General features: G+C 61.0%; 1 protein-coding gene and 1 non-coding gene across 2 annotated transcripts in view; one reads left to right on the forward strand and one right to left on the reverse strand.

Annotated features, from left to right (window-relative positions):
* Nucleotides 1-11,242, reverse strand: part of MED16 (mediator complex subunit 16) — a 27,059-nt gene extending 15,817 nt beyond the window's left edge. The window contains exons 1-6 of the mRNA XM_055371003.1: nt 11,065-11,242; nt 9,011-9,197; nt 8,190-8,297; nt 7,688-7,857; nt 3,997-4,428; nt 3,127-3,232 (exon numbers count right to left, since the gene is read on the reverse strand). Coding sequence (XP_055226978.1) covers nt 3,127-3,232; nt 3,997-4,428; nt 7,688-7,857; nt 8,190-8,297; nt 9,011-9,179 — 985 coding nt within the window. The 5' untranslated portion in view covers nt 9,180-9,197; nt 11,065-11,242. The remainder of the gene's footprint in view (nt 1-3,126; nt 3,233-3,996; nt 4,429-7,687; nt 7,858-8,189; nt 8,298-9,010; nt 9,198-11,064) is intronic.
* A 220-nt stretch (nt 11,243-11,462) lies between these two features.
* LOC129528970 (U6 spliceosomal RNA) lies at nt 11,463-11,569 on the forward strand. The gene has a single exon (XR_008674326.1). It is a non-coding gene; the product is annotated as a U6 spliceosomal RNA (small nuclear RNA).
* Nucleotides 11,570-12,734: the final 1,165 nt, after the last annotated feature.

Below are 12,734 nucleotides of genomic sequence, written 5' to 3' on the forward strand. Positions count from 1 at the left end.
ACCTGTATAGGGGTCCTGCGAGCAGCATTCCCTGGGGGGAAACAGGCCCAGAGAGTGGCTGAGACTCCCGGAGGGCACACAGTCGTCAGGGGTGGCTGGCCCTCATGGAATTGAGCCTCTCATAGGAAAGACAGGAAACTCAACGCCCCAGCACCGGGTGAGGCAGCTGCCATGACGACCACACCCCCAGCTAGTGGCCAGGATGCCCTCACAGCCCAATTTACATCCCCTCCTCCATCCAACTGACGGCTGCAGTCAGCATTCCTAAATGATGGGGGACTCGAGGCAGGGAGAAGCTAAGCTGCTAAGTGGGGATGTGGGGCGGTGGGTGAAGAGCTGGGCATGGTAGGGACCGAAGCCTGGCATGCTGGGCACGTGGGGCGGTGGGTGAAGAGCTGGGCATGGCAGGGACCGAAGCCTGGCATGCTGGGCACGTGGGGCGGTGGGTGAAGAGCTGGGCATGGCGGGGACCGAAGCCTGGCATGCTGGGCACGTGGGGCGGTGGGTGAAGAGCTAGGCGTGGCGGGGACCGAAGCCTGGCATGCTGGGCACGTGGGGCGGTGGGTGAAGAGCTAGGCATGGCGGGGACCGAAGCCTGGCATGGTGGGCACATGGGGCGGTGGGTGAAGAGCTGAGCATGGCGGGGACCGAAGCCTGGCATGCTGGGCACGTGGGGCGGTGCGGGGGGGAATGGGTGAGGTGCGGACCAAAGCCTGGCATGGTGGGCACGTGGGGCGGTGGGTGAAGAGCTGGGCATGGCGGGGACCGAAGCCTGGCATGCTGGGCACGTGGGGTGGTGGGTGAAGAGCTGGGCATGGCGGGGACCGAAGCCTGGCATGCTGGGCACGTGGGGCGGTGCAGGGGGGAATGGGTGAGGTGGGGACCGAAGCCTGGCATGGTGGGCACATGGGGCGGTGGGTGAAGAGCTGGGCATGGTAAGGACCGAAGCCTGGCATGCTGGGCACGTGGGGCGGTGCGGGGGGGAATGGGTGCGGTGGGGACTGAAGCCTGGCGTGGTGGGCACGTGGGGCGGTGGGTGAAGAGCTGGGCATGGCGGGGACCAAAGCCTGGCATGCTGGGCACGTGGGGCGGTGGGTGAAGAGCTGGGCATGGCGGGGACCGAAGCCTGGCATGGTGGGCACGTGGGGCGGTACGGGGGGGAATGGGTGCGGTGGGGACCGAAGCCTGGCATGGTGGGCACGTGGGGCGGTGGGTGAAGAGCTGGGCATGGCGGGGACCGAAGCCTGGCATGCTGGGCACGTGGGGCAGTGGGTGAAGAGCTGGGCATGGCGGGGACCGAAGCCTAGCATGCTGGGCACGTGAGGCGGTGGGTGAAGAGCTGGGCATGGCGGGGACCGAAGCCTGGCATGGTGGGCACGTGGGGCGGTGGGTGAAGAGCTGGGCATGGCGGGGAATGAAGCCTGGCATGCTGGGCACGTGGGGCGGTGGGTGAAGAGCTGGGCATGGTGGGGACCGAAGCCTGGCATGCTGGGCACGTGGGGCGGTGCGGGGGGGAATGGGTGCGGTGGGGACCAAAGCCTGGCATGGTGGGCACGTGGGGCGGTGGGTGAAGAGCTGGGCATGGCGGGGACCGAAGCCTGGCATGATGGGCACGTGGGGCGGTGCAGGGGGGAATGGGTGCGGTGGGGACCGAAGCCTGGCATGGTGGGTACATGGGGCGGCGGGTGAAGAGCTGGGCATGGCGGGGACCGAAGCCTGGCATAGTGGGCACGTGGGGCGGTAGGGGCAGAGATGGGTGCGGCAGGGACTGTCCCAGTGACCCCCAGCTGCCGGGGATGTGAGACCTGAGAAAGGCTGTGGCGTGTGTGTGAGACGTGGCTCTCAGGGGCGGGTAACAGCTGGGCCAGCAGGTGAGGACAACTGCAGGAGACGAGGAGGAGTGTCGGAGCCCAGGACTGCCCAGTGGCTTGGCTGTAGGCAGATGGTAGACACAGACGTGCCCGGCGGGGGCACCGGGCAGTGAAGGTGCAGCTCTGTGCAGCCACATGGGGTGGCGCCAGGTGCTGCTGCAGGAGCCAGCGCAGCCCAAACTGCCTGGTGACTCACCATGAGGCCCAGGGGAAGGAATGAGGCCCAACAAGGCCCTGGGGACCGGGGAAGGAATGAGCCCTGGGGGAAGGAATGAGCCCTGGGGGAAGGAATGGCAGCGGCCCTCTTCACCTTTACTGCCTCTGCGGCCACAATAGGCGGTTGACATAACCACCTGCAGGCCCCGGGAGCCATCGGGGCCTCTTGACACGTGCTCATTAGTGGCTTCTGAGAAGTGCCTGCCCCACCTGCCCCATGTGCCCCCACGTCTGGCCACTCCAGGGTCCATTAGCGCTAATCGGCAAATGTCTGTGCTCTCATCTGCCGGGAAAACATCTCCCTTCTCCAGAGTGGAGGCCAGCCTAGAAACCAGGCCCGCAGCCTCCGAGGCTCTGAAAACCAAGCGGCTGTTCTGGTCCCCGGTCATGGCAGGTGGGCGTCCCTGCTTCGCTCCAGCCCCAGGATTTTGTGCCGGAGGTGGGGGTGACGGGTTTGGCTCCATGGGTGCGGGGGGCCCATCGGGCGGATAGAGATGGGAATGGGGGCCCCAGAAGAGGCTGCTGGGGAGGTGGGTGGCGGTGGGGTGGGGTGGCGGTGGGGTGGGGGGCATGTTGTCAGCAGCCTCAGCTGACCCGCTGAGCCTTGGCTTCCTCTCTCCCTGAACCAGGTTCCGGAGGATTCCGTGCACCGCCCCTGCCCGGTCTGGCCTGTCCCCTGCTGCCCGACGGCCCCACCCACAGACCCACGCTCCACAGCCGCCCACACGCCTGCAGCCCCTCACGGTGTCCCTGCTGGCTGAGCAACGACACCTCTCAGCCTCGGCCCCGCACAGAATGGTGGCAGCCGCCGCAGCGGGCGTGGAAGGATGGAGGAGTCTATACGCCTAACCCACTCAGAATGCTGGCAGGCGCGGGGTCACACCCGAGATCCTAACACTATTGGAGGTGGAGGCGAGAGGATCGCTTAGGGCCGGGGTTCAGGACCACCCTGGGTGACACAGCAAGACCTGCCTCCAAAATAAAAACCAGCCGCCCCCGAGGGCAGGCCCAGGGCCTCCGCAGCCAGCGGGAGACTCACCCACGGGGGAGATCTGCTGGAAGATGTTGTTCACGGGGAGTCCCTCCTTGCGCAGGGACCAGCACTCCACGATGCTGCTGGTCTGGCTGGACGCGCACAAAAGCACCTGCGGGGGAGGTGGGGGTGAGGGCAGACCCGGCACTGCTGTGGTGGCCACGCCACCGGAGCCTGAGCTGCGGGACCCTGGGGCCGCGCACTGCTGGGCCTGTCTCCTCGGCCACGCCTGCTCCTCGGGCCCTCCTGGATTCCAGCCCAGGCCTGCCTGTCCCCAGAGCCCAACATCCACTCACAGGAACGCAAATGTCCCCGGATGGTGCCCTCCCACAGGGACAGCAAAGGGACAGAGGGAACCAAGTCAGGGGCTTCGAGGAGTTTGGGGCATTACTGATTCCTAATTACAACGGGAATCCAGGCGACCTGGTGTGGTCGGCTCAACAGTGGCCCCCAGAACATCCCATCCTCAGCCCTAGGACTGGTGGCTGGTCCGCCTCTCACACAGAAGGGACCTGTGGGTGGGATTCGGTTCGGGACACTGAGACGGGAGAGCACGTTGTGGGGGGTCCGGGGGCCCCAGTGTCCTCACAGGATCCTCAGGAGAGGATGTGGGAGGTTGAGATTCAGAGAGACAGGAAGAGGCTGCGCTGTGGCCAGGAAGCGAGAGGAAGGCGCCCCGAACCGAGGGACTGGGCGCCTCCAGATGCTGGGAAAGACAGAAAATGGGTTCTCCCCTGGAGCCCCCGGGAGGGACCGGCCCTGCCCACGCCACGGTTCAGCCCGTGGAGGCCCGCGTGGGTCTCCACCCCCAGGACCCTGAGAAGCAGGGCTTCATTCCAAGCCTGCCAGCCCACGCGACGGCCCGCGCCCGCTCACCTGCTCTGACATGTCCCGGGCCAGGAACTTGAGGTGGGTGATGGCCGGGAACTTGTCCTTGCGGTTGAGGTCGGTGGTGCAGCGCATGAACAGGGAGGGCAGGATCTCCGTGTCGATACGGCACTTCTCGCTCACCACGCTCACGCACACCTTGTAGAACTGCACGGGCGACGCGCTGCTGCCGTCCGCCGTGGCCACCACGATGTTACCGCCGCCGGTGAAGGCGATGTCGGCCAGGGCCACGCGGCCGCGCAGCCGGCACAGGCTCTCGGTGGACGTCAGCACCTGCCCGCTGGGCTTCAGCAGGGACACGGTGACCAGGCCGCTGACCGTCACCGCAATCCAGCCCTCCATGGGCTTGCCGCCGAACAGCGTGAGCGACGGTGAGAACTTGACTCGGGAGAACTTCTCCCCGAAGCTGGAGGCGCCCGACTGTGGAGAAGGGAGGGAGGGAGGAGGGGCCGCTCAGGCTCACGGGGGCTGCCCCGTGACCCCCAGAAACACGCACACAGAAGAACCACGCAGAAGCCAGGAGCGTGTGCACCTGGGTTCAGATCTGGACTCGGCCACCTGAGCCGTGTGGGATGTGATCCCCTCTGGCCCTCCGTCTTCTCATCCGTAAGGTGGAAGCAACGGCACCTTTGCTTTGGAGGACAGTGGGGAGGATTAAATGGGTGAGCGTGTGCGCAACGGGAGTCACCTCCCCTTTCTGTAAAGGGACAGACAGCAGCATGCTCGGTTCTGGGAGCCAGGTGGTCCCTGTCGCAACGACTTGGCTCTGGCTCTGCTGTAAGGCACACAGGCAGCTGGTGCCAATGAGCCCCGCTCACAAACCCAGGCGAGGGCTGTCGGGCCCTGGGCCGCACCGTGCGGACCTGAGCTATAGCACTCAGGAAGTGCTGTGTAAGCACCAGCGGCTGCTGCGGGCACTATTTGATTTCAAATCAAATTTGTCAAGTCATTATTTACATACAGAAACATCCACCCTTCTTTCAACGTGAGTCTTTTAAAAGATGGGGTCTTGGCTGCGCACGGTGGCTCACGCCTATAATCCCAGCACTTTGGGGGGCTGAGGCAGGTGGATCCCCCGAGGTCAGCAGTTCAAGACCAGCCTGGCCAACATAGTAAAAGCCTGTTGCTAATAAAAAATACACAAAAATTAGCCGGGCATGGTGGCGGGTGCCTATAATCCCAGCTACTCAGGAGGCTGAGGCAGGAGAATTGCTGGAATCCAGGAGGTGGCGATTGCAGTGAGCCGAGATCACACCATTGCACTCTGGCCTGGGCAGCAAGAGCAAAACTTTGTCTCAAAAACAAAAAAAACAAGAACAAGAAAAATGTCTCTATGTTGTGAAAAAATGCGAGGAAGAGAAGTGTATCATACGTATCGTACGGCTCCATTCTAAGTTACAAGTTAAAAAAAAAAACCACTTCTTATAGCAAGAAGCAGGTCCAGAAGTCCAGGAAGCAAGCCAGGCCTGGTGGTGAGGGGTTGCCATGGTGACGACTCATCTGGTGTCCACACCACACGTCTGTGTGGGTCGCAGGCTGGCATGTCTGAGACTATGTTAAAGGAGCACATGTGCCTTTTATTAATGTAATTAAAAAACAAAAATTTGGCCGGGCGTGGTGGCTCACGCCTGTAATCTCAGCACTTTGGGAGGCCGAGGCGGGCGGATCACAAGGTCAGGAGTTTGACACCATCCTGGCCAAGACAGTGAAACCCCGTCTCTACTAAAAATACAAAAATTAGCCGGGCGCGGCGATGCATGCCTGTAATTCCAGCTACTCGGGAGGCTGAGGCAGGAGAATCACTTGAACCTGGGAGGTGGAAGTTGCAGTGAGCTGAGATCGCACCACTGCCCTCCAGCCTGGTTGACAGAACAAGACTCTGTCTCAAAAAAAATGTATTTGGTTATTTTAAAAAGCGAGGCTCTGACTCAGGCCACAGCGGGGATGCACCTTGAGGACATCACGCTCAGTAAGAGACGCCAGACACAGAAGGCTACGCAGTGTGTGATCCTGTTTCTTTGAATGTCCAGGACAGGCAGATCCACAGAGACAACTGGGTCTCGGGGGCTGGGGTGGGGGATGGATCAGGGTGACGCAGGATGGGGACTGGGTTTCCTTTTCGGGTGATGAGAATGGACTGAAGCTGGGCACAGTGACTCACGCCTGTCATCCCAGCACTTTGGGAGGCCAAGACAGGCAGATCACCTGAGGTTAGGAGTTCAAGACCACCCTGACCAACATGGAGAAACCCTGTCGCTACTAAAAATACAAAAAAGCAGCTGGGCGTGGTGGCAGGCGCCTGTAATCCCAGCTATTCAGGAGGCTGAGGCAGTAGAATCGCTTGAGCCCAGGAGGGAGAGGCTGCAGTGAGCCGAGATCGCGCCACTACACTCCAGCCTGGGCAACAGAGCAAGACCCTGTCTCAAAAAACAAACAAACAAACAAAAAAGATAAAGGTCTGGCCGGGCTCGTTGGCTCACACCTCTAATCCCAGCACTTTGGGAGGCTGAGGCAGACGGATCACCTGAGGTGAGAAGTTCGAGACCAGCCTGGCCAACGTGGTGAAACCCCGTCTCTACTAAAAAATTACAAAAATTAGCCAGGCGTGGTGGTGGGTGCCTGTAATCCCAGCTACTCAGGAAGCTGAGGCAGGAGAATCGCTTGAACCCAGGAGGCAGAGGTTGCTGTCAGCCAAGATCGCATCACTGCACTCCAGCCTGGGGGATAGAGCGAGACTCTGTCTCCAAAAAAAAAAAACAAGATAAAGGTCTGAGGTTAGCTATGGTAGTGGCCGCACAACACGGCGAGTGTATACAAAACCTCTGGACCGTGTGGGCTGCGCACTCTCAATGGGTGAGTTCTAAGGTCTGTGAACTCCATCCCGACAAAACTGTTACCAAAAACAGGAAACACAGACAAACGGGGACCAGAGGGTGGGGAGTACACCCCAGAGGGCCCCCATGGCACGAAGCCGGTGCTGCGTGCACTGCGGCCATGCGCCGACAATGGCAGTCCCTGGGGAGGGACTCACGAAGGGACGAGAGAAAATATCTTGTCCACTGCATCCCTCCAGGAAGACCTCCTAGTTCCTGCGAGAGCCCCAGCACAAGCAGATGCACAGAGGCACGAAGCTGGGGTGGCTGTGGGGCCTTTGCCAGGAACATCCCCGAGACCCTGCCGTCGGTGAGGAAACTGACACACAGAGGTGAGGAGTCAGAGCCTGAACCCAGGTGCCCCCCCAACCCTGGCCACGCCTACTCTTAACTGTCCCCCCCCAACCCTGGCCACGCCTACTCTTAACTGTCCCCCCCACCCCTGGCCACGCCTACTCTTAACTGTGGGGCCGAATCACAGGGAACATAGAGAGGGGCTCTGGGATGTTACTAAATCAGAGGGTGGGCTGCCTTCAGAAGACAGCAGCCACCAGTTATACAAGCAGCTAGCTAAGGACACTAGCCTCCAGTGAAAGAGATAACTCACTAAGAACGGCCACCCTCAGTTAAATGAGGGCCCACTGAACACGCAGGTGCTAATGACAGCCGGACTGCAGGTGGGAGCCAAGTGCAAGGTCCAAAAAACCAGGAGATGCTGGTGATGGAGAGGAGAAGAGGGGCTGGCGGGTGGCTGGGTAGGGTGACATCTCATCTGCCTCACCCGCTCACTCGGGCAGGACACTCACCTTCTCCACGTGCAGGGCCAGTTTCACACCATTGTGCAGCCAGGACAGGGCCACAATGGGGTCCCCCTCCACTAGGCTGCCCACAGAGCTCTCCCAGCTATTAGCCAGGTGGTCCGCCATGCTCCAGCACTTAATCTGCCCATCCGCGTCTGCTGACAGGAGCCGGGAGCCTGAGGGCAAGAAGCCATCATTGCGAACCTTCCAGGGACGGGCAGAGCACTGCGCTGCAGGACGGCACAGCGCCCGGGGGAAGCCAGCCCGGTGGAAAGGTCTCGGCCCAGGTAGGGCACAGCAGCAGGTGGCACAAGGCGCACTCCAGAGACGCCCTGAGACACCCTGAACGAGAACGATTCAGGCCACTATGGAAAGAGCAGCAGGTGCAAAGCTGCAGACCAGGGGCTCTAGACCCAGCACCGGACTCCAGACTGACCGGAGAAACACAGGGCCCCCCTGCTCCGGGATCCGGGTCGCCACCCCTGGCCACGTGGGACCAGCACCTCACCTGACTGGTCCCACTCCAGGCAGGTGATGGCCTCGCGGTGCTCTGAGGGGATGGAGTGCAGGTCCCAGGGGTGCTCCGTGTCCAGGATGTGGATCATGCGGGTCAGGTCTGTGGGGATGGGGCATGGTCAGCACAGCCTGGCGCCACAGCCTGGAGACGATGACGATGACTCCGGGCAGGCTCCAGGTAAGCCGGTGTGTCCCACCCCAGGAAGGTCACAGAGCTGCTGTCAGCCGAGTCGACAGCTCAGGGAACAGGCTGTCCCCCCGCAAGAACAGAGCAGGCCTGTGAGGCGCCACAACTGTGTCTTTAAAACCAGATTAGAAAAAATGACTCCAAAATGTGAACAGTGGGAGCCTCTCCACAGCAGATAATAGGTGGCTTTTTTGCACCCCGATTTGATTCCAATTTTCTGTGGTTTTCTAGTTTTCTCTAACGACCACGTATTATGAGTGCCTATTACTCAAACAATGGAGAGAAGACGGGCACAGCCACCACGCACCTTTCAAAAACCAGTGACACACACCGTCTGGAAAACTGGGGCACGTATCTCCAACAAGCCTCCGTCAACCACCGCTCCAGCCCGATTCGATCCCGCACACGGGGCGATCTCATGTCTCCCGGCACCAGGTTTGGGGGGCACTGAATCCACCCTCTGTACCCCCAGGAGGCTGAGGCTCTCACACAAGTTACAGAGGAGAGCCGCGGTGAGTGAGAGGTGGCCTGAGACCGAGTCCCTGCAAGGCAGTGGGCCGGGCACCTGGGGAACAGGGTGGGACACCATGCGGCCAGGAGGGGAAGCAGGTGGGAGGGGGACGCACCCTGGTCATCGCTGCGCAGGTCCATGGTGAAGGCGATGAGATTTCGGCAGGACCAGGCGCAGGCCAGGGGCACCGATGGGCAGTGGGTGCTCTTGGACCATTTCTCCCACTCACAGACGTAGGCCAAGTCCATCATCCCACCTGCCGCTGGTCGCCGCAAATCACACATAAGGGCAGTTACCAGCTCCTGCGGGAGGGAGGTGTGGTAGGACGTCTATGTTGGCTGAGCACCCAGGGCATGTGGAGTGCCAGGCCGGAAGTGGGAAAACAATGGAGGCCCGTGGTAGAGGGAACAGCCGATGCAAAGGCCCGGAGGCCAGACAGAGCCTGGGGCTGGGGCCGAGGGGGAACATGAAGAGGTCAGGGCCAGTCCTGGGCCTGTGGACTTCTACTCTCAGCAAGGTGGGAGCCCGGGAGGGCTAGGACCTATTTGGGTTTCACCAGGACCCCTCTGGCTGTCTAGGGAACAGACCATGGGGGCCAAGGGCACAGCCGGGAGACGCGGCAGAGAGTCTGCGCTGGCCGAAGTGAGTGATGATGGGGGCAGCAAGTGGACACTGGCTCTCTCCCGAAGGAAGAGCCCACAGACAGGCAAGCGGTGGGGCGGCTCCCTGTGGCCAAGGCGGGGCTGAGTGACAGGGAACACCTGTGGCCGAGGTGGGGGCTGAGTGTGACAGGGAACACCTGTGGCCGAGGCGGGGGCTGAGTGTGACGGGGAACACCTGTGGCCGAGGCGGGGGCTGAGTGTGACGGGGAACACCTGTGGCCGAGGTGGGGGCTGAGTGACAGGGAACACCTGTGGCCGAGGCAGGGGCTGAGTGTGACGGGGAACACCTGTGGCCGAGGCGGGGGCTGAGTGTGACGGGGAACACCTGTGGCCGAGGCGGGGGCTGAGTGTGACGGGGAACACCTGTGGCTGGGGCTGAGTGTGACGGGGAACACCTGTGGCCGAGGCCGGGGCTGAGTGTGACGGGGAACACCTGTGGCCAAGGCGTGGGGCGGGGGCGCTGAGTGACAGGGAACACCTGTGGCCGAGGCGGGGGCTGAGTGTCACAGGGAACAGAGGGGGCACCTCCTCGACGCTTTCTAAGCGCCTGGCATCCAGACAGGCTGTTTTGCTTCGCAGAGGCAAAAGCCCAGCGAGCCTGGAATCACCCACAACCAGGTTCTCCTCAAACCCTAACCCCGGCTCCCTACTTCTTCAGGGCCTGCCCCAGACCCCCAAGGCTCCGCCACAAGCCTCTAAAAGTCTTTCAGCCCCGCCCCTGACCCCCTTTGTTTCCCACACTTCATTTCACCCCTTGAGCCCACGGCCTCACCCTAAATTCTCAGGGTTCACCGTAGGGGTCCCATGTACTCTCCAGGTCCAGCCTCCAACGCCCTTAGCTCTCCAGGCCTAACCCCTAAAACTCCCCAGTCCCCAGACTCCACCCCGGGGACCCCATGTACTCTCCAGGCCCTTCCCCTATTGCCCCCAAATACGAGGCTTCATCCCAGGGACCCCATAGCCTCTCCAGGCCCCGCCCCTATAACCCCCAACCTCCAGGGTCCATCCCAGGGACCCCCTACCCTCTCCAGACCCCGCCCCTATAACCCCCAACCTCCAGGGTCCATCCCAGGGACCCCCTACCCTCTCCAGACCCCTATAGCTCCGCAGTCCCCAGTCTCCACCCTAGGGACCCTATTCCCTCTCCAGGCCCCGCACCGATAACCCCGCAGTCTCCAGGCCCTGCCTCTACAGCCCCCCAGTCCCCAGGCTCCACCCCGGCGACCCCAAACCCACTCCAGGCCCCGCCCCCTAAGTCCCACCAAGCGCCTTCAGCCCCGCTCCGAACCCAGCCCCGCAGGCCTCAGGCCTCCCCCGAGTTTCCGCCGCAAACCCTGAGCCCTAAGCCCCGCGCCCCGCGCCCCAGGCCGCCTACCCAGCCGCCTTTGCTCCCGGCCACGCCCCCGACCCCGCAGGCCCCGCCACGGCTGCGCCGCGTTCCCTCGGGTCCGTGGACACGCTCAGGGGTCCGTCCGCCCTCGCCGGGCCCCCGCAGCCCCGCGCTCACCTGGTCGGCCCGTGCGCCAAGCCCAGCGGGCGTCCGCGGTGCGATCTTCCCTAGCGCCTCGGGTCCGGCGCCGCCATCTTCCTCGGTAACAACCAGTCGCCTGAGGCGTGGGGCCGCTTCCCAAAGACTTCTGGGAGGGCGGTGCGGCTCAGGCTCCGCCCCGCCTCCGGGGCTATTTGCATACAACCATTTCCAGTAATTCCCAGCAGCCACCGTAGCTATATTTGGTAGAACAACGAGCACTTTCTCAACTCCAGTCAATAACTACGTTAGTTGCATTACACATTTGGCTAATATAAATAGAGGTTAAATCTCTAGGTCATTTAAGAGAAGTCGTCCTATGTGTGCGGAAATTTGTTCCAGGGGCTTTAAATAGCTGGTGGTGGAGCTCAACATTCGTGCTTGCTTCGGCAGCACATATACTAAAATTGGAACGATACAGAGAAGATTAGCATGGCCCCTGCGCAAGGATGACACGCAAATTCGTGAAGCGTTCCATATTTTTTTTTCCATTTTCTCTCCCTGAAAGGGAGTCTTGCTCTGTTGCCCAAGCTGGAATGCAATCCCCTGCGCAAGGATGACACGCAAATTCGTGAAGCGTTCCATATTTTTTTTTCCATTTTCTCTCCCCGAAAGGGAGTCTTGCTCTGTTGCCCAGGCTGGAATGCAATGGCGCGATCTTAGCTTGTTGCAACTTCCGCCTCCCGGGTTGAAGCGATTCTCCTGCCTCAGTCTCCCGAGTAGCTGGGATTATAGACATGCGCCACCACGCCCGGCTAATTTTTGTATTTTGGTAGAGATGGGGTTTAGCCATGTTGGCCAGGGTGGTCTCGATCTGCTGACCTCCTGATCCGCCCGCCTCGGCCTCCCAGAGTACTGGGATTACAGGTGTGAGCCACCGCGCCCGGCATTTCTTCTATTTTCTAATGTCCAAGAGTGGGGAAACTGTAAGCGAAGTCACCGACCCCGTTGAGTATTCCTACTTCCAACCCCATTCCCACCTCCTCCTCCAAAAGCCAGTTTAATGCAATGGATGTGGTGCTCTTCTATTTTTATTTTTATTTTTTTTTTGAGACAGGGTCTCGCTCTGTGGCCCAGGCTGGAGTGCAGTAGCGCGATCTCAGCTCACTGCAACCTCCGCCTTCCAGGCTCAAGCGATTCTCCTGCCTCAGCCTCCCGAGTAGCTGGGACTACAGGCGCGCACCACCATGCCCAACAAATTCTTGTATTTTTAGTAGAGACGGAGTTTCACCATGTTGGCCAGGATGGTCTCAGTCTCTTGACCTGGTGATCTGCCTGCCTCAGCCTCCCGAAGTGCTGGGATTACAGGCGTGAGCCACCGCGCCCAGCCTGTTTTTTCAAAATTTTAATAGCGATGGGGTCTCACTATGTTGCCCAGGCTGATTTCAAACTCCAGGCCTCAAGCCCTCCTTCCACCCCGGCCTCCCAAAGTGCTGGGATTATAGGTGTGAGCCACCGCGGCCTCACTGCATGATTTTTGCAAGAATTCTGCAAATATAAAACTGTTCTAAAATTACAGGTTAACAATGGCCCAAATATCAGAGTGTTTTTTCTGGATCAGGGTTCAGTTCTCCAAGAGGGCCACTCAGTGACCTTACAGAAAATCCCCATTCCCAGGCAGAGGTAGGGGTTTAACGTTCTTAGGGGCC

The sequence above is a fragment of the Gorilla gorilla genome, chromosome 20 (assembly GCF_029281585.2).
Source record: "Gorilla gorilla gorilla isolate KB3781 chromosome 20, NHGRI_mGorGor1-v2.1_pri, whole genome shotgun sequence".
In the NCBI taxonomy this organism is placed as follows: Eukaryota; Metazoa; Chordata; class Mammalia; order Primates; family Hominidae; genus Gorilla; species Gorilla gorilla.